We start from the raw sequence: 25,891 nt of genomic DNA on the forward strand, positions 1-25,891 counted from the left end.
TTAGAAAAGCTTTCAAAAAGCACTGTCCTTCAAGGAAGTTTTCCTCGCACAGTTGAATTTTTGCTATCCGTATCCTTCAGGACTTTTTTTTGCTGCTCCAAAAGCTCCAAAGCACTAACAAAGAGAGAGAGTAAGAGAGAGAGAGAGTGGGAGAGGAGAGGGAGGAGAAAAGAGAGCTGTCATATACGTCACCGATAATTTGACACTTGACATTTGAGCTTGATTTTGGCCGCACATGCGCATCCCTGGTTAGCCAGCCCTGAAAGCAAAAAGGGTTACAATTGGAATTTGGCTGGAACGCGAGTAAAATTGTAGTAAAACTGGTGGGAATAAAATAATGTAAAATTAATGTAAAATAGCAGTTAAATTCTTTGACAAATTTTGGTAAAAACCTGTTTTGTCTAATTTGTTTTTATTCAATAAATAGAATTTTAATTTTTTTTAAATCTGTAAGCAATTGCACTTTACTTTAACTAGTTGTAACAATTTTTAAACAGAAAATGATTAAAAACTCCTTCTCTTGAAAAAGCTTTGCCACCGATATATAAGCCGATAGTATCTGAAAATAAGGGAATTAAAGATATTCAAATAATTCAAATTAGCTTAACGAGACTTTTAAGAAATTTAAGTATTTCCGGTACATTTTATAAAAAAAAAGCATATGATAGAGTTTTAGAAAATCATGAATTTCGTAAGTATAATGTAAAGTGTATTACAAATTTGCGATCTTCTGGACTTTCAACTTCGTAATAATGTGTTTTTGTTTGATACTATTAAAACGATTTTATTTTATATTAATATATGCTTGAATATATTTTGTACATAGATTATTATCTGCTCCTTATATTCTAACAACAGGCAATTTTTTCTGTTTAATTAAAACTTGTTTTGTATTTGTTATATTCATTAGTTTTTTATGTTTTATTTTTAAGTCAAGTTCGAAACGTACTTGATTTTATTCTTGAGCTAAGAACACACATTCCTAAAACAAGAATCCAAAATCAAGTACGAACGACTTAAGACTAGAGCAGGTTTTTTTCTGAGTGTACTTATCGGAAGTACAGGTACTCAGGTATTTTGGACTCCAAGCCCCTGTGATACGATAGTGATCGCAATTGAAATCGTTTGGCAGGTTGTTCATGGCCCCATTAGAAGGAAATTGAATATCTTACCGCGCCCTGGGTTTAATCAGCCCGCCCAATACTTTCGGCAATTGGCTAACGAACGAATCGACAATGTTGACTTAGGTCCAAAACTACAGATGATGGGACAGGTACACAAACACAAATATTCGTAAGCTATCTCGCTCTCTTTCGTACCCAATTGTGTATTTTTGGTGACAACTATCTCTTTCGATTTCGTGTACACTAAAAGAAAACCTATTATATTTAAACAAATTCATGCCATCTACGAAATTTAGAAAAGATAAGAACCTAGATAATTTTGTTCAAATCATTATTTAAATTTTACAACATTTTTATTTTGCATATTTTGTATAGTAACTATGAATAAAGCAATGGTGACCAAAAAAATAACTTAAAAACTACTAAGCCAACATTTTTAAAATTTTTCAAGCCTATTTATTGCATCAAAATGTAGTCTTAATAATAATTTATAATTATCAAAGTTTCGATTATCAGGTACTTTGCTTAAGAATATATATTTTTATGAATTCTTTAATTAAAACCAAATCAAAGAAAGTGCATTTACTTAGCTTATAGTTATTAAGATAATTATTTAAAATATTTAATTTAAAAAAATTCAAATATAAATATATTTTTAGATAATAAAAAAGGTAGGTAGGTAGCTTCCCGAAAACAGTCTTTATTTGAGCTGCCCCTTCGAATTACAAACCAATCTGGCTTTCCATGCGACAACTGTTGAACCACCAGGACTGTATGTCCCCGTAGACCTGCGTCTTGTGGCCAAATCCGGGGGCATGGAGCCGGGCGCAGAGGTCGCAGAAGGGCGAACTGGAGGCCAGGCGGTAGTGGCGTCGCCACCAGAAGTACCCGACGTACTCCTTCGGATTGCCGGCCACGTAGCTCAGGTGTCGGGCCAGATCCGCCACCGTCTCGAAGCGGTTGGCATCGATGTACGAGTGCGGCGGCAGGATGCGCGAGTAGTCCGCTCCGCCGAAGACCACGGGTATGATGTTCCGGTGCAGGATATTGAAGAGCTTCTCCGTCACGTAATCCTCGCACAGCGAGTTCTCGAAGGCCAGGTAGAACAGGTAGTCCGTGTCCAGCATCGATTCGCACCGCGGATCACCACGTTCGCAGCTATAGATAGATGAGTACATTTTTATCATTGATTGAATTGTTAAGTTAAACTGGTTCAGGAGCCTTACCAGAGAAACTTTTTTTTAAATTAATTTTTGTATTTTTTGCTTAATCGATAATGTACAAATTAGCACTTGATCATCTTGAATGGGTGACCTACAAATTCTTGGAATTGGCTAAAAATAGTCCATTTGGCAGAATTTAAAAGGCCTTATTTTTACCCAAAAAGGGAATTTTTCAAACCGATTTTGTTAATATTTATTACTTTTTAAAGATCGTAGGTCATTGTCATTTTATCGTTAAGGTGTGCATCATTTCGATACTTTTTATGTCATTTTGCTGTATAGGTGTTTGCTGAGTGGAGTTTTAGAATGGGTAAAAAGGCATGGCACTACCTTCCAATACCTAAATCAAACATAATTAAGATTTCATTAAAAAATTAAATTAAAAGTTATACAGCTTCTACAAGCAAGTGCCTTTTCACTATTAACTCATTTCTTACTTGGCTTGGGTTTTCTGGGGATAAAGTATATTTGTCTAAAAACAAATGGATAATTTGCGGATGGCTATTAATAGAAATTGTACCTGTACTATTACTGCATCGTAAAGAACAATAAGTGTTAATAAATTTAAATCGGCAAAATCCTCCAGAGATCAGACCTTGATTTTCTGATGCAGATGGAGCCCTGATTTAGAAAATGCAACTCAACAAGAAAACTATGGCACCATTTTTGTTTAAAGTAAATAACGTTTTTACCTGTTGTCATGCCTATTTGATTTTTTATCTCCAGTTCTTTGGAACGTTTAAACATACATTTTCCCTCACGGCCTCAAAATGATTTCTAATTTTTTCCAACTAAATTTGAGCATTTATTAAAGTTAATTAAAATAATTGGAAAATTGACAATAGCTACGATAAATATATGCTATATATTCTTGTTTAATTTATTAATAACTTATAATTTAATGTGCCGAATAAAAGTATTGACAAAAATCAAATAATTGAAAAACTTGAAAAAATTACATGTATTATATGCATTTCAAAGTGAAAATGCCTTGCAATAATAGCAATTATCAGTTATTGTTTGTTTGATTTAATGCAATTATTTTGTAACTGATGTGCAATGATAACCATTTTGATAAAAAGCCGTATCAATTTGGTCTTGATACTTGGCGTCTAACTTTGATATGTTCAAATAGAAAAAGTCGGTTTCTTAATATCAATTTTACATTATTCAATGGAAAAAATTATATCTGTGAATATCAAAATTGGTTTTTTGTTTCTCTGTGCACCAAACAGTTTTCAAATATTTTTTTATATACATATTATTTTTTTGTAAAATAATTTTGGAAATGAAATAGTCTTTTTTTTTGTAATGCCATTTGTATCATCCGCTCACCTGAGGGTTCCGCACTTCCCGTAGATGTCCACCTCGACGAACTCCTGCAGCCTTTTGGCCAGGATCTCCCTCTTGGAAAGCGTTTCACAGTGGGAGACGAACCAGGCGACCATCTTCGTCTTCCCGGCCCAGAGATTCCAGATTGCCGAGTCGTTGAACGCGGCTGGTGGTCTGCGCCAGTGGGGCCGCACACTGGGCGCCACCAGGGCGTCCGTTTCGATGTCCAGTAGCTGGCCGTAGGGCCAGACCACGTCCGAGTCCAGGCGGTAGGTCATGGTGAGGTTGTAGAAGCCGGACTCATCGTCCAGCCGGTGCTTGGTCTCGCCGGGCGGCTCCATCAAAGCGAAGACGTAGACCTGGTGGGCACTCCGCTGATGGGGAACTGGTCGCAGCAGCGGGAACATCTCCGCCGCATGGAAGACGATGGCATCGTACAGCTCCACGGCGGGCAGGAAGTCGTGCTGGTTGCTCAATTTGCACTGGTACACCGGGCAATGGAGCTCGTCGAGCAACTGCTGCGGACCGAGAGTGTCCCAGGAGAGCTTCCAACGCGGATCACCAAAGAAATCGCTCCATAGCAGAATGGTGCGGGTGGATCGGATGGATCGGGTGTTCGGGGCGCTCTGCCGGCGCTCCAGGTGATCCTGCAGGATCGCGTACTGATTGAGGAGCGGTGACTGGAGCACCCTGTGCAGGATCACCAGGATGGCGGCCAAGATTAGGAGTAGCAGCACCAAAGCGCCGTGCTGCTTACAAGCCCACAACCGACCAGATCGAACTGCCATCGACATGTGCACAACTTGGGCCAGATAACAAACGCCAACTACTCCGCAGCTACAGTGGACTCTGCCTATGATTTCTATGTTCCATAATAAAAGGACTGAAAAGGAGGCACACCTCTACAACATGTATGCATGGTATTGGTTAATAACTGTGTTAATATTCACTAATTACAAATTTATTTAAAAAATATAAATCATACTGTTTTTAAAGTATGTTATGCAAGGAATTCCAAACTCAGCTTAACAACATTTCTGTTTTATATTTGTATAAAAATATTTATTTATTTAAATTTGTGATAATTTAGAATGTTCTTTTTGGAGCTACTATACAATAAAAAATGATATAATAAAAATCAAGGAACTTTTCACATATTTTTTACAAGCAATTCTAAACACAGTTTAAAAAAAAAATTTTATTTGGTCAAATTAATAAAAATATTTTTTTAAATTTCTGATCATTTGGAAAATCATTTTTAGAGCTTCTATACAAATTTTAAATCATTTGTTTGAAAAATTTGTCGAAATTAACATTTTAAAATTAAACAAAAAAATAATAATAAGTCTATATATTTTTAAATATTAATTGGCTTAAATATTTGAAACAAGTAAAACAATCAGTTAGTGTTTTAATAAGTTAATAAATGTTTGTGATTCAGGAAAGGTATACAACTTTCCAGATACTAAGGATCCTTGTAGGGCTCTTATAGGCTGGTTCTACTGTAGTTTCTAGTTGTAGTTTCCCCGGCGAAAGGTGCGAGGCCGATAAGGCCGTTCCTTATTAATTGTCGCTCCGATAAGTTTGGGACTGTTCACCACTCACCACTCAGAACTCACACTCCTACTTGGCCGAATAAACATTGGGCCAGATTAGTGACTCCACCTTCTCCTGCTGCTCCTCAGACGGCCAGCGAGTGACTGAAGTCCAGGCAGCGCTTGAGGAGCCGGGTGAGCAGGCTGAACACCACCACGAATCCATAGACCAAGCAGGTCCTCACGAGATCCACCAATTGCTTCATGTTCCGGCGACAAGCGAGAGCCAACTACATGGGTCTGTTACTCAGTCGATGGGAAATGCGGAAAATGAAGGGCGGCGAAGGTGGGAAAGTGGGAAATTGGGGGGTGGCGATTCGGCATTTCACCTGTGGAAACACGGACAGGTGTTTCGCTGTTTCCCGGCCTCCAGACTTTCGCCACGTAATTGCAGTGGAACAGAGCAATCTCTGGCAATTATTCTAATGCACTGCCTGCCCCTTTTGGGTCGCCGGCGATATGATGATGTCCTGGAATCGAAATTAATGGCCCATTGTCATGAACACGAATTACTACGATTGCTCACGTATTTACCTTATGGTCTGGCCCACTTTGGGGGCACCAAGTTGGACGCCAAGTTAGGCGTCGGCGTCACATCGGAGTGTGATTAGCTTTCAATTAGCCGGGCAATTGACATTAGAAACAAGGACAACACAACAAGGCACTTTCGTGTTTTCCTGTCGTGAAACTCCAGCGAAAGCTATCCATTAATTTTGGGTACAGAATTATTTAAAACTAATAAGTCAATCATTTCAAAAATCTGTTTTCAGAAAGCCGCGTACTTCAATATTATTAAGAGTTACTTTCAGTGCAGAAATCCAAGAAAGAAAATATTAAATTCACTATTTTGAAAACAGAGCATTTTAATACTTTTACTTTACATTACTTTTGTAAAAGTAAAATTATATTATATGTAAAAATTTTTATTTAAATTTTCATGCCATACATAACAATAATTTAGTTCAGCATAAAAATTTGAGATTTATTTAAATGTATTGTATGATCTGTTACTCTTAAATCAAAAATGAAAAAAAAAAATTAAGAATTAATTATATCAATATTATATCATATTATATCAATATTGATAAAAGATCACTGCTAATAACTAATATTTTTCAGTCATAAAATTATACATTTGTTGAAACACTGTAATTGGACCGTTTATTCAGAAATTACTTAAGTCCGCTTTTAAAAAAACAGAGTATTTTAATAGTATTCAAAATAGTTTTCCAAAAATGTTCTATAAAACATAAAATACTTACAAATATCAACATGAAACTCCTCAAATTATTTTATCAGTAGCACAATTGACGATAGGCAGACAACTATAAAAAAAAGTTTAACCATTTGTAAACATTATTTAAACATTTTGATGGCCTTTGTACGTAAGGTTAAATTTGTTAAAAATTCTCAAAAGATTTAAGGCGTATTATGTTCACTGGTATCAAGCCAAAAGTATTTGATTACAGTCCGGCAAAGCAGACATCAATGCTGATTTATAACGAAGTGGACTACAATCGCTTACCCACCGCAACAACGAGCTATCAGCCCTTGAGCCAAAAACAGGCTGATTCAGTCCAACTACCGACGTAAAGCCGTTCCGAAAACAAGATAAGTGCAAGTATAAGTTAATTTATTGCTTGGCGCACACAAAGAGCGGAATAAATCGAATGTTCGAAATGACAAACACGAAATTTGAATACAAACTAGGGGTGCCGAGAAACATGATTACAAAGTGTACTGAGTCTGAGCAATTTGGCGAACAAATACAAATAATATAAGGATTAGTTTTGGTTCTAGGATTATTTAGTTATTTGATAACAGAAACACACACACGCGCTGCGCACACACGTAAATATATAGTATATACATAAGATGAACATCGGCTACAGGTCTACATAGTACGTTAATTATGATTACTATCACAATGGGGGGACGGCTAAATGCCGCAGCATGATCGCTGGCCGGCGGGATCACCGGTATCCGGTAGCTCCGACTCCTCCGAGTTACTGAAAGCATCCGTGTCGGGATCCGGATTGGGATGCTGTAGCCGCAACGGACTGGCATCCGGCTCCCGCTGGCTGAGCTGTTCCAGCATTAGATGGGTGAGCAACTCGAAGAGTTCGGCCACGCCCTCGTTCTCCTTGGCCGAGCTCTCCACATACTGGGCGCCCACTGTGCGGGCATATTGGAGGGCCTCCTCGTACGCCACCGCCCGCTGCTCCTCCAAATCAGTCTTGTTGCCGACAATGATCAGGGCAATCTCCGTGCCGCGCATCTGGCGCAGTTCGCGCACCCACGATTTGACTTTCTGGAACGAGTCCTGGTCGGTGATGTCGTAGACGAGCAGCGCTCCGTCGGAGCCGCGATAGTAGATGGGCCCCAGCGCATGGAACCGCTCCTGACCGGCCGTGTCCCAGATATTCAGCTGCGCCCGCCGCCCATCCTCCAGGGCCACCTTGCGTGTGACAAAGGAGGCCTGCAGGGTGCTCAGATGCTGGGCATTGAAGCGATCCTCCATGTAGCGCAGCACCAGCGACGTTTTGCCCACACAACCTGCAATTTTGGTCGGTCAATTGGTCATTATCGGGTAGTTTTATGGCCCATAATTGGCGACTCACCTTCGCCCAGCAGCACCGCCTTGAAATTAAGCGTGGGACCGCTTCTCGTCCTGCGCGCGCTCATTTTGGGTTCCCGATTCCTACGTCTCTGGCCAGGATGATCATCGGTTTTCGGAGGAAAACACGGGTGACAAAAAAGAAAACAATATGAAAATGCAAAATTTGGATTTTTTTATACGTCCGCCAGTGTGGCCGTTTGTCAGCACTACTCAAATGACACACTGTTTGCCATATGTGCTAGGGATGTGCAAAGTATATGAAAATATCAAAATATCGATATATTTTGAATTAATTGGTATTTATTTTTCTTGCCGGATGGTATTTTTCTGTCACTATCGGCACGGTCACACTGCAGAGGACGAACCGAAGCAAGCACAATATTTTTCGGTTGTTATCTATTAAAAATCAACGACCATGGCCTACGACCTGAAGAAGGAGTCGGACGTGAAGGAGTACATTGACAAGCTGGGCGTGGAGTACCGCTTCGGTTGCTACTCCGAAAAGAAGCCGGAAGGTGAGCGCGCAGCCGGCGGCCAGCGACCGAAAAGAACAACAATACATGAAGCGAATGTATAACCTAGGTTTCGCGGGGCGGCAATATTACAAAACAATTTATGGGCCAAAGCTAACCGCATTTCGCATTTTGCAGCCTGCCACCTGCTGGGCGACTATCTGGAGGGCATCAAGAAGGACTTCGAGAAGGCCTCCAAGGTGTACAAGTCGACGTGCGACGACTACGGTTACGCAAAGTCCTGCTACAAGTACGGCAACTACAGCTTCCTCGGAAAGGGCAAAAGCGGCAGCAAGGGCGATCCCCGGGTGGCCTACGAGTACTACGAGAAGGGCTGCAACCTGAACGACTCGGACGCCTGCCTTCACTCTGGCCTGCTGCTCGTCTCGCGGTCCATGCCCAAGGAGATCGACCGCAATGTGCCCAAGGTAATGGCTGCAGGATCACTCCCGTGCCATCGAAATAATAGCACAAGCACAGCGCAGAGTAGCGAAGAGTTTAGGCCCATATCTGGAATATGTGATTAAATTGCTGTGTAGTTTGTAGTTTCCCACGTTTTTTGCTTTCTTTGCCTACTTAAGAGCACCTTGTAGCAAAGGCAGAACTCAGAAAAAGGATATGCAGGATGACTACATCCCGTCCTGTAAACTACCTCCGAAATAATAGGACAATCACAGCGAACAGTCGCAAAGAATGTAGGCCCAAATCTAGAATATTGCTATGTAGTTAATATATCCCAACTTTAAAGGTTTACTTCCTAAAAGTACTGCTCACTTTGCATTCTGAAGTACGCCTAGAAGTACAGGCGAGCATCACAAATGGATTGCCTAAACTAAGTTTTACATGATCAATTTGATAATATGTCAAATCTACTACTTCAAAAAGTTCTGCTTTCCTTACATACTGAAAAACGTCCTGTAGTCAGTAGGAGATTCCAAAGCTAAGTGCAGAGTTGTCCACATAAGTAAAAAATTTTTTATATGCCAAGCATTTTTGTATTGTAAATTTTAAAAAAATCCTGATAAAGTGGACACTAATGTAGGGTCCTGAAGTTCCTGTTGATAAATTTGTTATATGTACTTTTAAAGGTACACAAATAACGTATCAGCACCTACAACTGTATTCAACATGTTATTGAAGTTCATTCAACATTTATTGTTGATGAGGTATCCATATAAAGCTAATTGTAAACTAAGAAAACATCCTGACTAGTTGTCAATGGCAGCAATAAGTACTTGCTATAAATTTAACATTTTTCCCTGTTGTCACTTGCTGTATATACAAATTATTAGGAACTATTTTTGCTTATTCTCTACAAATTAAGTTGGAAGTCAATGCCCATTATTGTATTTTATTTTGAAAGGGAACTATCGCTATGATTTCGACCTCAGTATATATATTGCTGAACCGCATAATAACCTAAGCATTATTCCTTAGGGCTTGGAGTTCCTGACCAAGAGCTGCGACATGAACAACGCCACCGCCTGCTTCTACCTCTCCGGCATGCACATCTCGGGAGTGCAAAAGAAGCCGGACCAGAGTGCGGCGCCTGCGTCCGCCGGAAGTGGGCCTGCGACGCCGCCCAAGGAGGGGAAGACGTCGCCGCTGAAGGACTCCGACTACATTGTGCTGAAGGACATGAAGAAGGCGTTCCAGTTCGCCCACAAGGCGTGCGAGCTGCGCAACATGTACGCGTGCGCCAATCTCAGCCAGATGTACGCCCGTGGCGATGGGATCGAGAAGAACGAGAAGGAGGCGGAAAAGTACAAGAAGCTGGCCCTCGAGATGCAGGACGAGGTGAAAAAGCAGCAGGAGACGCTGGGTTTCCAACAGGGCGTGGGCATGCCCAACTAACTCGAATTCAGTTCGACTTGATACCTTTTCGTAATCAGCTAAACGGCTGTTCTTTCGCCAACGCTTAGTCCAATGTGTGTGTGTTTTCTTTTTGTTTTGCATCCATCTTTATAAGGTTTCCCTTTACCAATTACCAATTACCCTTTGCCCTTTTGCCCCTTCCCAGTCGGTCTAACATTAGTGGTTAAACTAACTAGCTTGTGTTTGTGATTTCTGTGTACATAGCCGGCATTTGCTTGCGGCGTGAGTGATTGAGTGAGAAGGTGTAACGAAGAGAAATTCCTAGTTTTAATTGTTAAAGTTATATATCAAATAACAAATGATGAACCCTTAAACAATTCTGTTGATACCTTATATACAAAATATAAAATACAAAATACAAACCAGTCCCAACAAAGGACGTAGACCAAAAAAACTCCAACTGCATGGTTTTTCATTGCCATCGGGCGAATTTTTAGCGATTTCCATTTTTATTTCCATGGCCACGTTTTAAAAGGCGACGACAAAAGCCCCGACGACGTTTAATGGAACGCACGCCCAATTATCTTCACTCGCGATCGCCATTTGCCGTGACTGCTACGCGTGTTCAATTTAAAATCTATCCATACAGTGCGTTTCGCTTTTGTAGGGCAAAGTCAATCAGTAAGTCCCAGATTTCTCTTCCAGTTCAATTAAAAAAAATCCTCAGCAAACTATTTTAGGGCTTTTCTGCCTGTTTTCGTCGCATTTTCAGATCTATTCAAGTCTCAGCCAACTTTAAGGCATCCTTCACTTGTTTTGATTTCTAGAGATTTATTAAAAAGTCTATGGAATTTTTGGACTACACTTTCACATAAAATTTGTTTAACGAAACATAATTTATATATTCCTTTTCAAAACTTTGATCGTTATCTTTTCGATCGGCACAATATAACAGATTTCAAATGCGGCACTTATACATTTTTCCATTTTCCATAAGGTCCTACTCTCAAACGGAATTTTTTGGAAAGCGTTATTGAAACTGTGCAAAGGATTGAAACTTTCTTAAATAAATGTATTCTATTTGGCACTACTTGTCGCATTAGTCATTTTTACAAAAGCTTTGAGATTATTGTGCAACGAATTAAACTTTAAATAGAATTTCATGGTTTCTCGAATACATTCTTTGCCCACCAAAATCTAAGATAATTTTTTTGTACCATTTACATTAGTAGGTAAAGCAATCTACTTTCACACCCTCTCGGTGCACTTCGTCACTACGTGGAAAGAAACAGGAAGAGTTGAGATAAGGAAGGAGGTTAAAAAATGTTGTTTTAATACTTTTACAATACAATTTAGGTTTAAATTTAAAAAAAAAAATGTTGAAAAGTAAAGACAAAAAAATATGTTTCAAACGTTAAAACATATTGGTTCTGTTTTGGTAAACCTTACCATTTGAATGGTTATAATACTGAACCGCACTGTGCCCGTGTGTCCATATCATCCTATTTAGTGCTTTGGTAATCGTCTGATCTACTGTCTATTTTAATAGATGGACGCTTAATTAAAAACGCTCTTGTCCAATTAGTGGCTGTTTAGTTAGATGATGATGGCCCCCCTCCCTCCACCCCGTCTATCGCACTGGCAACCCACCTTTTTATTTGCGGTTGCCGACTGATATTCTGGGAGATCCATTCATATCTGGGATATATGTATGTGCATATTTCACCGCGATGGCAAACATAGACTTTAGGTTGTCACGTAAGCTGGGAATATGCTTTAAACAAATACCGAAAAGTAGTAAATTGTTTGGAGAACCCTTCTCATGGGCAGCGTGACGGAAGTATCCGACAGGTCTTTCAGATAACCCGAATCTCTGAGTCTCTAAATCTGGCGATGAGCAAGCTCTATTTGGTTAGATTGAGGGGGTTACACAGAAAGAAATGGGATTTAAAAAATGAATGACTCTAAGAAGCAAACTATTTTGGCATCGGTTATTATCTATTTTTTTGAGAACATTTAATTTAGATGATATTTTAATAATACATTTGCAGTTATGAAATATCTTCTTTGAAATGAAAAAAAAAAGAAATACAAAATGTTGTTTCACATTTGATTCAAAAAACTTTAAGCTATAATTATTATTATAGGTCTTTTGGTTACCATCATATATCTTTTTTCGGTGAAGTGTAGAACCAGGAAAATCTGGCCGAAGAATGTATGGCCAATATGGGCCAGGTGCCAAGCCCCAAAGCGATGGCACGAGTCTGCGCTTAGCTCTAATTAGTTGATCGCTCTACCATGACTTGACCTTTGCCGATCGCCAATGCGCCCACTCCGCCCACTCTGCCCACTCAGTCCCCCGAAATAAAATTGACAAAATGCAAATAAACAAAAAAGGGAAAACTGAAAACTGAAACATTGACGAACAATGCACCCCACAACCAGCAACAGCACATACAAATCTCCCCAGCAATCCGCCTTTGAATAACTGCTGGTATTAGTCTATAGTCAGTAGTTAAACTGTATTATAGTTGCACACATAGTACGTATACGTACGTATATACACACACACACACGGTCGGAACCACAACCAAATCAAGCTCGGCGAAAAAACATAAAAAAAGTGAAAAAAATAGTGAGCTCGGTTTGGACTAAAGCGCTCCAAGCACCGATTCAGAATCAGTTTAACGTCAACGTCGGCGGCATCAAGACAATATACACACAACAACACAAGCCAAGCCATATCAAAAGAATCAACAAATTTCAAAAAAAAAAAAAAAAAAAAAAAAAAAAAGAAAAGAAAACACACAAATTTAGAGACGGAGAACCAGAAAAAGGAATATTAAGCACACACAATTTCCTGAAGCGATCAGATCAAGGAACGAGAACGGAAACAATAACGAAAACGAAAAGATCGAGATTAATGTTAGCGAGTTTGAAGACGCGAGTGAACGTGCGGAACGAAGCGAAACGAAACGGAACAAAACGGGACGAAGCGAAAAGAAACGCTGCGTAACGGGATCTGCCTTTGTGTTTTTGTTGTTGTGCCATAACCTTTAAGTGAGAGTGTCAAGAGCAAGGTCCAGAAACAATAGATAGAGACAGATTGCAGTCGAAATTCTACTGCTCGGTATTATTCCCAATATTCAAAATATGACTTCTTGAACGTACATAGATGTAGTAAATAAAGTTCCATTTCCACCAGCAATACAAGCTTCGACTTATGGAATCTTCGAGTTTAGGGAGTTCGACTGCTTCCTGTTCCACTCCATTCAATTTTCCTCCATTTTCTTTTTTTGTGGTTTATTTAAGAGCATCGATTATCCGGGAAGAGAGTCAAACATGTTGCATCGAACGTCGAGCCTCGTTCGAGCTTAATTTATTTACGCTTGGTTTTTTTTTTGATTTTTTAATAATTTTATTTAAATTGCCGGCAAGTTAACGCGCTGGGATATAAATAAGTCAAATCTGGTGATATTTAATTGGAGCATAAATACAAATAACTTCTATTCCGGCAGCCCATTGGGGTTATCAAAATAAGATTTCATTTCAACTCATGAAAATGCCATTTGTAAAAATAATTTAACTTTTATCAATCTTTTTTTTTTGAGAAATGATGTATAATTAAAAGTTGACCAATTAAATAAATGGTGATAAACGTGAGGGACCAACAAGTCGAACATTAAAATAAATGGATACTGGAAGTTTCTTTCAAATTCCAGTTTTATTAATTTTGCAATATTTTTTTCATTTACACTTTTCTTTAATATTTATCGTTCCTTAATCACTGCTCTTCTTTAAATCACTACTTGGAAAACTTGGAGAGAACATGCGGTTAGGTTTGTTTTTGCAGTAAGCATCACTGCATTGAACAATATATATCGTCATCCACAGATCGCCCGATTTTTAAACGGAACGAGATGCAGAAGCGTCTTCCCGAGGTGTGAGCCTGTGTGTGTGTGTGTGAGTGTGTGTGTGTGTGAGGTGTCCGTCCGTATGAGTGTGTGAGTGTGCCTCAATTGCCTCCGTTCCGAAAACCAAAAAACCGAAATCCGCCATCCAGCATCCACCATCCAGTATCCAGTATCCAGCATCCACCCACCACCACCCGTGAACGCCTCAACGTGCCATTGTGGAACTGGATCTTTAGCGCAAATTGAGACAGCGACAACTCTCGCCGTCTCACTTAAGTCGGGCCAAAGCCGAATCATAAAGAAAAGCAAAGAAAAGCAGAGAAAAGAAAAGAAAAGAAAAAGAGGAATAAAGCCAAAGGAGAAAAAAGAGAATAAATCAGTGAAGAGAAGTGAAGAGAAGAGAAGCATAAAGAAAAGAAAGGCGCACACACGGCGAAGGAAGGAAAAGGAAAGGAGAGGAAGGAAAAGAGAAAATCAACACCATTGAAGTGCGGATTGGGTTGGGATTGGGATTGAGATTGAGATTGAGATTGCGCTTCATACAACGGCGCATCGCAGTTTACGAGTGTCCATCACCACTACAACACCGTGCAGCAATGGAAGACGATTGGGGTCTTAGCAGCTCTACGGGTACATAACTAACTAACTAACTAACTAGCTAGCTAAGCTAAGCTAGGCTACCTGCAGACCAGGCTTAGACTAAGCATCAGCCTATCCATCCATCCATCCATATCCATCCTCCCTTGCATCTGTGTGTCCTCCCAACCAATTAACTCGACTTAAAAAAAAACAAATTAAATAAAAACCAAAACCAACTGTAAACGAAACCAAACGAGAGGAAAAACAAAAGATCGAGAACTACAGATAAGTTAATAATTTAACCCCCCACAAGTGTCCTCTTAACTAATTAACAAGAAAAAACAAAAAAAAAAAACAAAAAAAAAAAAAAAAAAAAAAACAGAAACATCCATCGTAGATTATGCAAATTTTTTTTTTCTGTTGTTTTTGATGTTTTGTGTGGCGGCGCCAGTGGCGGCGACAAAAAAGAAAGAAACAAATTTAATAAATCAATTAAGCCTCGAATGAAATGGAATAATTTTAATGCAATGCAATTAAGTGTGTGTGTGCGTGCAATGACGTCATAGGACCCCCGCCGACTCCCCACCCCACCCATACATGCACAAGCTAAGCCGATGAAAACGCTTTTTTCTGCACGATTTCACGCATACATATATGTATATATCTCAATATATACACATATATATATATGCCCGATGTTGGTGTATATGTGTGCGGATCTCTTTATGCCCCCGCGAGTGCATGTGTGTGTGTGTGTGTGTGTGTCTATTTGTGTGTGCGCGTAAACTAAGGCATATGGATCAATTGTCTAAATTGGCTCATTAAGTGAATCTTAATGACATTTACTATGCACAGTGACAACGAAAACTGTGCCTTACCCGCTTGTTTTTCGCTTTTTTTTTTGCCTTTCTTCTCTTTAAGTTGTTTCTTGTTAGTGTATTTCTATATTAGTTTCAGAATTTATTCACAGATAGCGTGATATGCGGCGTATGCGCAATGCATGCACCACAGGGCGCATGTGCAATGTTCTCAAATGTTTAACATATATGACAAAGTATTTATTTTTAACATTCTTAAAAAACTATTAGTTAATTTAGCAATGAGTTAGGAGAGAATTATTCAACAGTTTTTTGTATACTTAAACCCTTGTCTTTTTAAGCTAACTAAAAATGTTACTCTGTTTAAGGGGCTAGCTAGAATATATAATAAATCGTATATGATCCACTGTGATAGCCGGCTTTACAGCATGAGCAACACCAACTATCTATCTCAGCAAAGTTCTGTTGTATTCTCGTTCAATTTTTATGACTTCAGCAAATCCCTTTAGACCGAACAAACGATCACTTCTACTAGGTACAACCATTAACTCCTTTTGACGGTTAGAGCTTGTTTAAGATAAATACTTTTAACAAAGTCTCGGGTCTTTATTTGTTCATAACAAAAATTTGTTTGTTTTGATTTGAATCTGTTTTAAAGTTTCTCATTTAATATAATCATTTTGAAACTAAGCTAGTTAGAAAATTGATTCACATATTATTTGTTGATCTCCATAAGGTTTTTAAATAATAATCACGCTTAACTAATTGCAATAATAGCGAGAACTTTTTGAGAAACGCAGCAAATGTGTGATCGAATGGGTGAAACGTAATCGAATAAATTTTTGAGAGCAGCAGCAATCAAGCGTAAAGTCAAAACAAAATGTCGAGCAAGCTGTCAAAACCAAAAATAATTAAGCCAAATGAATCGAAATAAGCAAATTAAATCTTTGACCTTTTTTGTAGCCAATGCAGCGTTAGATTCGCCTGTTTTCGCCTGAGTTATTGGCTTGGGTGCAGGTAAACCCGCTGCCAGAAGATGCGGAGACAGCCCCAAGTAAGACTAACTAACTTAAAATGGGATATACACACACAAAAGCCACAAAGCTGGGTTCGTTCTCAAAATGTTTCTTTAAACGGTACACAAAAGTCATATTAAAACGCATTGTCACACTGATTTTCCTTACTGATGTTCAGAAATGAACTTACATATGGGTACACACATGGATCATTCAGATCTCTAGCGTATATCTATGTGGATTTTTTTTTTTTTGTGTGGGCTGCGAGGTGATGTGCTTCAAGTCTTTCTATAAAACAATTGTGACAACAAGGCGGATACGTAATATGCAGTCTCTCACCCACAGTGACTTGTCATTTAACATGGCTCTGTAAAGTTTTCTGTAGAACTGTAGTTTTTTTTACAAAGTAGCTCTACATTTATCCCTTCAGAAACAGCGTTATTGTAATTCGTGCTTAATAACGTTCATTCGTACACAAATCAAAATTGTTTGGCGTTCTAAGCTTCAGATATTACAAAAATCAATGTTAAAGCAACAATACCCCAAGTCTTGAGAATTCATTTACTTATTTAATATACAAAAGTATTAAATATTTTAAGCTGGAATAACGGCGTTTTGTATTGGCTGTTAACATATGATGAGTTTTATTTAAGGATAAGCCTTATTTCGTTTTGTAGACTTGTTGTATTTTGAAATAATGTAGTCCTACAAACAAACTAAAAGATTGGCTGGTTCGAAATTTTAATTTTTAAACGTGATTAATAAAATTTAAATAAAATGAAGAGTGGTAAACTTTAAACTTTTAATTTCGGAGTTCCAATCTAGAGAGTTCAATTACCCAAAATTTAAAGAATTCGATACGGTTTTACTGTTTATGCGTCGCTCATTCAATTAAAGTTAACTTAATTTACTGTGATTGAATGTTTTGCTGATTGTTATCCCCACTAAATTGATTATCATTAACACTCCTCTCTCCCTCTCGCTCCCACCCTCTTGCCGTCGCATTCACTCTAACTATGGAACGCTGTAAATGTTTATTAAGCATCATTGCATTATGCGGGCTGACAGTTACAAAATGCGTTTGTCTCAATTGACCCCGGACTCCGACTTTCTGTATCTCTCAATCTTCGTCTGCATTTGCGTCTCCATTTCTCGTCACATTATTTCTATATCTTCGCGCCCAACTCCGACTTCACACTGGGGTCCATTGCACATAAATAAGCTATACCAAGGCGAAAATTGCCATAAATAATATATAGAGGTTCTAAGATCTTTGACGCTATTGATATAATCGCCTATAGAGTGTATTAAGAAATTTAAAATCGATTATTTTTGGCTCCAAAAATAAAGAAAGCATTCTCTAAATTGATGTTCCTATTCCTTCACTAATGACTCATCGCAATGATAACATTTTTTTTAATTTAATTTAATCGACAGTCTTGAGAAATGAAAATCGGTTCAAATCGATTATTTAAATTAAGTCCTAAAAATTTTCTAAATTAATCGCAATGGCAATAGTTTCTGATTTAAATTTGCTTTATAGATTTTTCCATATTTTAAATAAACCATTTATGACTGTTTTAACTTATCTTAATAATAATATTTTCAGACAAAATTTAGCTTTTTTTATTGTTTGCAAATATTTTAAATAAACTTTTCTCATTTACATTTACAATTCCATAATGATAATGAAATTTCTATTATTGATTTAGTCATTGCTTTTACAAACAACCATTTGAAATGCCAATCGCTAATCCCCAGTGTTAATCGACTGGCCAAAAACCCAGAATCCGATGATTTCGATTGACAGATACAAAACACAATTCGTTTGATTGGGTCAGAGATACAATGGCGTATCATATGCTTGACTGATTATTGGCTTTGGCTATTTAATTACACTGGGCAACATTTGTAGGGTTTTGCACTGGGGTGTACCCAAAATTTAACTTCCGTCTATTCGGATCTCTTTAAGTTATATTTCGTTTGTATACTACAGCGACTTGAAGATTTCAAATTTCCAATTGGGCTATATTTGAGGTTTAATTTAATTTTAAATTTTATTTAAATCTCCATTATTACCTTTGGTATGGGTAAAAGGAAAATCTAAGGGATAAAACCTTAAAAAATGTCGGGAAAAATTAAAAAATTTAATTAGCAGATGTAATACGATTTGCTATTTGGTTTTTCTTTTGTTATAAATCCAACATTTTCTCTGTTGCACTGTGTTATTGACCTATGGTCATCGCAGCATCTATGTTCGATCTGTCCCCCGATCTGTCTGTGCCGAGTCTATATCTATGTCTATGTCTATGTCTATGTCTCTATCAAGTTATGCCGCTCAATCGATCGCCATGATGGGTGTTATTGTGGCTGGCTTTAGCCGTTGGGTTTGGCCAGCATTTATTGTTCCAATTTGCGGCCTCAAGTCGGTCCATCGCTTCTTGTTCTCGGCACGAGGTCCCAACTCAGGTGCTCTACACGGAAAAAAATGCAACAAACTTTGTGTCATTGCAGTTATAATATTCCTTTTCTTCTTACCGTTTTGTTGCCAATAAAAAAGTATATAGATTAAAAAAAAATTATTATAATTGAGTTAAATGTATTTTAAATTTAAATAAGATACGGAAAAACGTTTTTTTTTATTGTTGCATGGTATATGTTGATGACTTTAGAGTCACAGTAATTTGGAAATTAGTCTATCAAGAGCTATATGTATAATGTATTTAATAATTTTAGACTTACCTTTAATTACGTTTTTCAAAAAAAACGTATTATTTTAGTTTAAACTTAATTTAAAGAAAGAAAGACAACTTAAATTTGCTTTACATTAATAAATTATAAACGGAGTTAAAGAAAGAAATAAATATCCTTTAACAAAAATGCTTTGGTCAATATACTCATTAAATATGAACATATCCTTTTACAGCTTAGGATAGAAATTTAAGCACACTTCTGAAAGAATTATGCCGATCTTAAGAGACTGTAATCTGATTGGGATAAAACTTTTTTAAAAATTGAATTCGAAATATTGAAAATTAATCGAAATCACCGATTTCTTTCCGTGCCGATCTGCTTCGAACTTTTCGCGACTCGGCACGGTATTCGGTTTCAATTTCAGTTCGAGCTACTGTTTTGGAGGGGGTTTTTTGAGGGGGGAGGGGTTTCGGCGTGCGGCTTCAGTTTTGTTGTTTTGCAATTCAATTTGATGACATCAAAGGCGTATTTATCGCTTCCGCTGGCGATCGCTAGTTGGATCGGAGGTCCGTCGCATATTTGATCGATGATCAAGTACAAGTACAAGTACAAGCACATCATCCATGAAATGCGATAATAAGAAAGCGAGGCTTCGGCATCTGTTTCGGTTCTAATTCGGTTTCAGCTTCTGTTTCGGCTCCGCCACCAGATGTATCTGTATCTGTGGCCGCTGCTGTATCTGCATCTGTGTGGGCATATCGCTTAGCTGTATTTGTGTCTCGTGCAGTTCCCATTTCGGCTTCTGTTTTGAGTTTCAATATTCCTGGGCTGCCAGTCTTGTGGTCTTTCTTGCAGCTCTGCTGGTTTAGTTCATTACCGACGCTTGAGACTCCGACTTGTGACACACAAAAGAAAAATAAAAGAAAAGCGAGGCACTCGGGAAAATTCAGCGACTCGGAGACCCCATTTCCCCGATCGATTGAAGTTCGTTTTTTTTTTTTTTTTTGTTTTTGGGTGAAGTGAAACATTGTGGCAGTTGCAGAATGAAATGTGCGTAAAACAAGTGATTTGTATACCCAGCAATTTCTACAGGGCATAGGAAAGCACCGAAATCTTGTGATCAGGAATCAGAAAAGAAATTCGAAAACGTCTTATTATGAAATGATAATGAAATAATTTAAGTCGAAACTCTTATTTTAACATATTTATTGTGCTTACAAAACATTTATTGACTTCTTTTTAAAATTCCAAAAATAATTTTCTATTTTGTAAAAGGATATTCGTTCAATTTTCCAAAAAAAAAAAATAATAAAAGGAATACAACACAGAACATTGTCAGTGAACAAAAGTTTAAAAAGCTAAAACCTGAACAATTGATCGCAGGATTGAGGTCAGCTCTTTAAAAACAATTTGTGTAATTGATGACTTAAAGATAATTGGTATATCAATTGATATAGTCGCTTATGAGGACAAAAAAGAAACAAATTATACATGGAAGTATTCCAAAAAAACTAACAACGATGTTATTTATATTACTCAAATTTAAACATGAAATGTATTTTAAGAAAAAGTACGGCGAAAAGATTTTTTCAAACCTTGTGTCTTAAATGTCTTTTATATCATTAAAAATTGTCAAAAAAAACTTAATTAAAATCATTATTATGAAGTGTACTAAAACTTTTAAGAAATTGCTTTATTTTGGATTATTCTGGTAATAACAGAATCAGGCTTAAAATACAGGCGACAAATAATTATATACTGAAGTAGGTTAATAAAGATTTTAAACAGAAATATTGATTACTTATTTAATGGGTTACCTAAACTTCGTTTAATTATGGCAATCTATACATAGCTTAACTTGCCAAATTAAGTACAAAACAGTTTCTTACCAGACGATCTCGGCCTTTTGGTTTTAGGTTTATAGCACATTATTAAAATATGATATAATATAAGAACAGACAGAAAAACTTGCGCGAGGTGGCCCTTCAATCATCCATTTTTAAATGTATTTCACTGACTTACAACTTCAAATATATGTCTATATCAATTCACACAATTTGGAATACAATGTTGATATTTCTAAGTTCATGTCATTAGTCATTTTCTCAATTCCACTATTCTTGTATGTAAATAAATTGAATATAATGAAAAACAATTTTCCTAAAAATCATATTATTTCTTGCAGATGGAAATTGCACTCAGCCCGCCATCGATGACTTTCCCAGAGACCTGTTCTCGGAGGCGCAAAGACAGTCCGGTGCTGTTGTACTTCATGTTATAGCCAGTTTATATTTATTCGTAGCCTTAGCCGTAGTGTGTGATGAGTACTTTGTGCCAGCAGTTGAGAAAATATGTGCAGGTGAGTGAGTGGGCGGACTCTTTGAATACACAGTGCAACACAGAATACGTTACTTCATCTGGATACTTGAAAAATTATACACCTTACTTTACCTTGGTATTTACCTTACACAGGTCCAACAAACTAGTACTTTTTCCAACACTGTGTCGTTAAATTTACACTCCAAACCCTTAATACAGCTTCACAGTGTTATTAAGTCATCATTTTCCAACACTGCCTCTAGGATATAGCGATATTCACTAGTTTTGATCATTACATTCACAGCCCGAAACACTTCGAAACCCTAATAGTGTTGCACAGTGATATTTAACACATACACTCGCATAAATACATTACATATTTTATTGTTTACCAGCACTCAACATGTCCAACGATGTGGCGGGGGCCACGTTCATGGCCGCGGCCACCTCCGCCCCGGAGCTCTTCGTCAACGTGATAGGCACCTTCATCACGGAGGGCGATATCGGAGTGGGCACGATTGTCGGATCGGCCGTCTTTAACATCCTGGCGGTGGCCGCCTGTTGCGGCATCGGAGCTGGCATGGCAAGTCCACTCTAGACTACTCTCAAATCCCCCAATCGCCCTAATCCCCTCGTGCAATTTGTAGACCATACCCCTGGACTGGTGGCCACTGACGCGGGACAGCATCGCCTACGGGGTCACAGTGGCCATCCTCATCTGTGTGATGCACGACGAGCGCGTCGAGTGGTACGAGGCCCTCATCCTGGTTTCCCTGTACGCGGTCTATTTGGCGGTCATGTATTTCGACAAGACCTTCCAAAAGTGCGCCAAGGGTGAGTGATGTCCCTGGTTTTCAAAGATTTCAAATATTTTCTATTTGACTTAAATGCATTTTAATTATGTTAAATATGGTTTCAATTAAAATTCAGTTTTCAGATATTCAAGTCAATTCCGAAAATAGTCAAATTCAAAATTTTAATAATTTTATATAAAATTTCATTATAAAATTGAGCGCAAGTAATTTGGATTCACAATTTTTTTTAACTAGTGTAGGCTAACTAATACTAACTAACTAACTTTTACAAGTAATAATTAATATTTTAATTAATTAAGATACAAACAACAGGTACTACATATAAAAAAAAAACTAAACTTAATTTAAGTTATTTAATTTTTTTTAATAACAAATTAATTATTTCCATATGAATAGAGAATAAGTTTACATGTAATTTATATATTGCGTGCACGTTGTTTATTTATTGCAATCCCCATATAAGTACTTCAAAGTCTACAATCAAAGTGAGAGCACTACAAACACAACAGACATTGATTGACAAGTTTATAATAATAGCTGATAAATCAAGAAAAAATAATAATTTACTATTTGTAGGCACAAGCAATTTATTCTAAAGATAAATTTTCATTATCAAATTGTTAATTAAAGACTTAATGAAAAGGTTAACAGCTGTACCTAAAGGTTCATAGAATATTTTAAAGTCTACAACAACATTTTTCGAGTCTGCAGTTTCTGTTTATCGTTATCAATACTAAGTTTATACATTTATGTTTTAAATTTAAAACTGATTGAGTCGTTGGTACTACTTAGCTTGCCTTAAGTTCGGGTACACATGTGATATACAAGTACACAATACATTACTCTTCACAATACTACACAGGTGGCGTTAAACAGGCGCGTTCGCGCAGCCGGTCCTCCAACTGCAGCATACACACAAAGAACAGCAATGAGAAGGAACCAGGTACACACCTACAGACCTACAGACCTACAGACCTACATCTACACCTCCACACCAGTCCACAACAACAACCACACCCGCTGAGCCCTGACCTCTGACCTTGACCCATGACCTCTGTCCTTGACCCCTGACTCTGACATTTGACCCTTGACACCTGACCCTTGACACCTGACCTCTGACCTTAACCCCTGACCCTTTGACCCCTGACCTCTGACCCTTGACCGTGCTTTCTGAACAAATGAAAGGCTTATTTCCCTTTTTTACAATCACCTTCTCACAGAGCTCGTGGAGAATCGCATTTGCCAGAACATGGCCAACATCCAGCTGAACGGAGGACTCAACAATGACCAGGCCAAGGCCGCTGGCACCGCCACCACTTCCATCACCACCTCGACCATTACCACCTCCAGTGCAGGAGGAGCAGGAGCCGGAGCAGGAGCAGGTGGTGGAGGCGGAGGCGGAGGAGGAGCAGGTGGTAACGCTCCAGGAACTGGAGCCATTGCTCAGATGGCACCGCTCGATGGTGGCGAGGCAGAGGCCCAGCTGACTGCGGCTGCCGCTGGCGAGGATCGCGACGAGGAGGGCTACTCCCTGCTCACCTACCCGAAGGACAAGAGCTGCTTCGCCCAGTTCACCTGGCTCATCATCTGGCCCATCCACCTGCTCTTCCGCATCGCCATCCCCGACTGCAAGAAGGCCAAGAACAACAAGATCTTCCCGCTGACATTCATCATGTGCATCGTCTGGATCGGATCGCTGTCCTATGTGGTTGCGTGGATGATAACCATCATTGGTGAGATATGTGCCAAGATAGTGTTTCAAGCGGTTGAGTGGAAGAGGCTGCTACAGAAATTACTAGGGAATCGAAATCACATTTAAAGGTGTCCGAAAACTATCTATATGTTTCAAGTTCACAGATCTTGCTTTTACTTTATAAGTGTTTTCAAAATCCTACTGACTTTTGTAGCATTCCAATAATAATAATCACAGCAACAATAATTTTCCACAACCTTCACCAATACCATGTTTCAAATCAGAGATTTATGTTTTTGAAACTCTTCAACTTTTCTGTTGATCCACAATTTGGTTTTTAACTTTCATATATTTCGGCTATATTCTTATGTTGTTAAAGAATTAATCTATTTTAATGAAATATTTAAAATTAACGAGTGAGTCGAGAATTAATACATTTTTAAGCATATTTCTGCAGCTTAATAACCTGGTTTTGAATTCAATCATATTCGAATACTAATTTTTCTTTGAAAACCAATTTTTAAAGATCTATTATAGATTGTATTATTCGTTAAAGTACTACAAAAACAATTCGTTTTTCGTTTAACTGCTAATGTAACTCTGAAATCTGTAGTCCGTAGTAGATTTATTTTTTGTTTTTCTCCCAATTCAAATGAAATTGTTGGTAAATACACTAAGGCTACAGTGTCTCCTCCTACACAGGTGACACTCTCAAGATACCCGACTCGGTGATGGGGATTACGTTTTTGGCGGCTGGGACCAGTGTTCCCGAAGCGGTGTCCAGTGTGATTGTGGCGAAGCGCGGTGAGTGGTTGATCGGTTGATCGGTGGATCGATGGATTGGTGGCTACTTCATTGTTGTGCCGGTGACTATCCAAGTGTCTGTGTCTGTGTGTCCTAGGCCACGGATCGATGGGGATCTGCAACTCGATCGGTTCGAACACCTTCGACATCCTGCTGTGCTTGGGCGTGCCCTGGCTGATCAAGGCCGTCTTCTTCCCCATTAAGCCGGGCCAGAACTACGTGGCCATCAACTCGCACGGACTGGAGTACTCGGCGATCACCCTGCTGTCGACGCTCTTTCTGCTCTACCTGACCTTCTCCACGAACAAGTTCAAGCTGGACAAAAAGGTGGGCACCGCCTGCCTGGTGATGTATCTGGTCTTCATGGTCTTCGCCACCCTCATCGAACTCAATGTGTTCTTTGCCGTCAATCGGCCCACCTGTGGCCGATCATGAGATGGAAATGTATGGACTGGGTGTGGAAGTGGCAGTGAGAGTTTGGAGCTTGGAGCTTGGAGCTTGGAGCTTGGAGATTGCAGATTGCAGATTGCAGATTGAAGTTGTGTGGATGAATGGACGATGGACGATGGACGATGTACGATTCTGGATGAACATAAATGGAGGAAGGAATGGCGGCCATCGAGTGCTGGTGGTTCCGCTTTCCAAACCATTTGTTCCGGCAGCTGGCTGGAATCAAGGCCGAGTGCAGTCGTTTAATTAATTAATATGTATTTTCTGTTCTATTCTATCTACCTTGATAGTTGAGTTACGTTATACGTTATGCTGTTATTGTAATAATACTTTTTTTTTATTATTATTATTATTATTAAAGTAGACTCTTTCACACGACCTTCGGTTGAAAACCAAAAGACAAATGCAAATAGATGAGAAAAGATGAGAAGAAAATGAAAAGAAAAAAACGGAGCGGAGCGAAGGGAGAAACAAAAACCAAACCAAAACCAAAACCAAAACCAAAAAAATTCAATAATGTATTTATATGATTAATATATATGAGATTTAACAAAGAATTTATAGATGG

The 25,891-nt window shown here is 38.4% G+C and overlaps 4 protein-coding genes across 7 annotated transcripts; 2 read left to right on the forward strand and 2 right to left on the reverse strand.

Annotated features, from left to right (window-relative positions):
• Nucleotides 1-1,458: 1,458 nt before the first annotated feature.
• Nucleotides 1,459-6,887, reverse strand: LOC108140909 (alpha-(1,3)-fucosyltransferase C). 3 transcript variants are annotated; one of them, XM_017263964.2, is made up of 6 exons: nt 6,804-6,887; nt 6,537-6,599; nt 5,809-5,974; nt 5,285-5,744; nt 3,683-4,581; nt 1,459-2,282 (listed from the first exon to the last, which is right to left on the reverse strand). In XM_017263964.2, exons 5-6 carry the CDS (start codon nt 4,471-4,473, stop codon nt 1,847-1,849), a joined length of 1,227 nt encoding a protein of 408 aa, XP_017119453.1. In that variant the 5' UTR covers nt 4,474-4,581; nt 5,285-5,744; nt 5,809-5,974; nt 6,537-6,599; nt 6,804-6,887; the 3' UTR covers nt 1,459-1,846. The 3 variants fall into 3 exon arrangements, with proteins under 3 accessions (XP_017119453.1, XP_017119452.1, XP_017119451.1); XM_017263963.2 differs by having other exon boundaries at nt 6,800-6,868; XM_017263962.2 differs by lacking the exon at nt 6,804-6,887 and having other exon boundaries at nt 6,537-6,783.
• Nucleotides 6,888-6,890: 3 nt separating this feature from the next.
• LOC108140911 (ras-related protein Rab-21) lies at nt 6,891-8,121 on the reverse strand. The gene is made up of 2 exons (XM_017263966.2): nt 7,896-8,121; nt 6,891-7,830 (listed from the first exon to the last, which is right to left on the reverse strand). The coding sequence occupies exons 1-2, from the start codon at nt 7,957-7,959 to the stop codon at nt 7,214-7,216; spliced, it is 681 nt and encodes a 226-aa protein (XP_017119455.1). The 5' UTR covers nt 7,960-8,121; the 3' UTR covers nt 6,891-7,213.
• Nucleotides 8,122-8,221: 100 nt separating this feature from the next.
• Nucleotides 8,222-10,681, forward strand: LOC108140910 (cytochrome c oxidase assembly factor 7 homolog). Its single transcript, XM_017263965.2, has 3 exons — nt 8,222-8,409; nt 8,545-8,834; nt 9,844-10,681. Exons 1-3 carry the CDS (start codon nt 8,310-8,312, stop codon nt 10,258-10,260), a joined length of 807 nt encoding a protein of 268 aa, XP_017119454.1. The 5' UTR covers nt 8,222-8,309; the 3' UTR covers nt 10,261-10,681.
• Nucleotides 10,682-12,902: 2,221 nt separating this feature from the next.
• LOC108140919 (sodium/potassium/calcium exchanger 3) lies at nt 12,903-25,880 on the forward strand. 2 transcript variants are annotated; one of them, XM_017263980.2, is made up of 9 exons: nt 12,903-13,301; nt 14,116-14,765; nt 21,428-21,601; nt 21,957-22,144; nt 22,209-22,395; nt 23,239-23,319; nt 23,597-24,109; nt 24,772-24,873; nt 24,971-25,880. In XM_017263980.2, the coding sequence occupies exons 2-9, from the start codon at nt 14,732-14,734 to the stop codon at nt 25,306-25,308; spliced, it is 1,617 nt and encodes a 538-aa protein (XP_017119469.1). In that variant the 5' UTR covers nt 12,903-13,301; nt 14,116-14,731; the 3' UTR covers nt 25,309-25,880. The 2 variants fall into 2 exon arrangements, with proteins under 2 accessions (XP_017119469.1, XP_017119471.1); XM_017263982.2 differs by lacking the exons at nt 12,903-13,301; nt 14,116-14,765 and adding an exon at nt 20,089-20,292.
• The last annotated feature ends 11 nt before the right edge of the window (nt 25,881-25,891 follow it).

The sequence above is a fragment of the Drosophila elegans genome, unplaced genomic scaffold, assembly GCF_018152505.1.
Source record: "Drosophila elegans isolate 14027-0461.03 unplaced genomic scaffold, ASM1815250v1 contig_149, whole genome shotgun sequence".
Lineage (NCBI taxonomy): Eukaryota > Metazoa > Arthropoda > Insecta > Diptera > Drosophilidae > Drosophila > Drosophila elegans.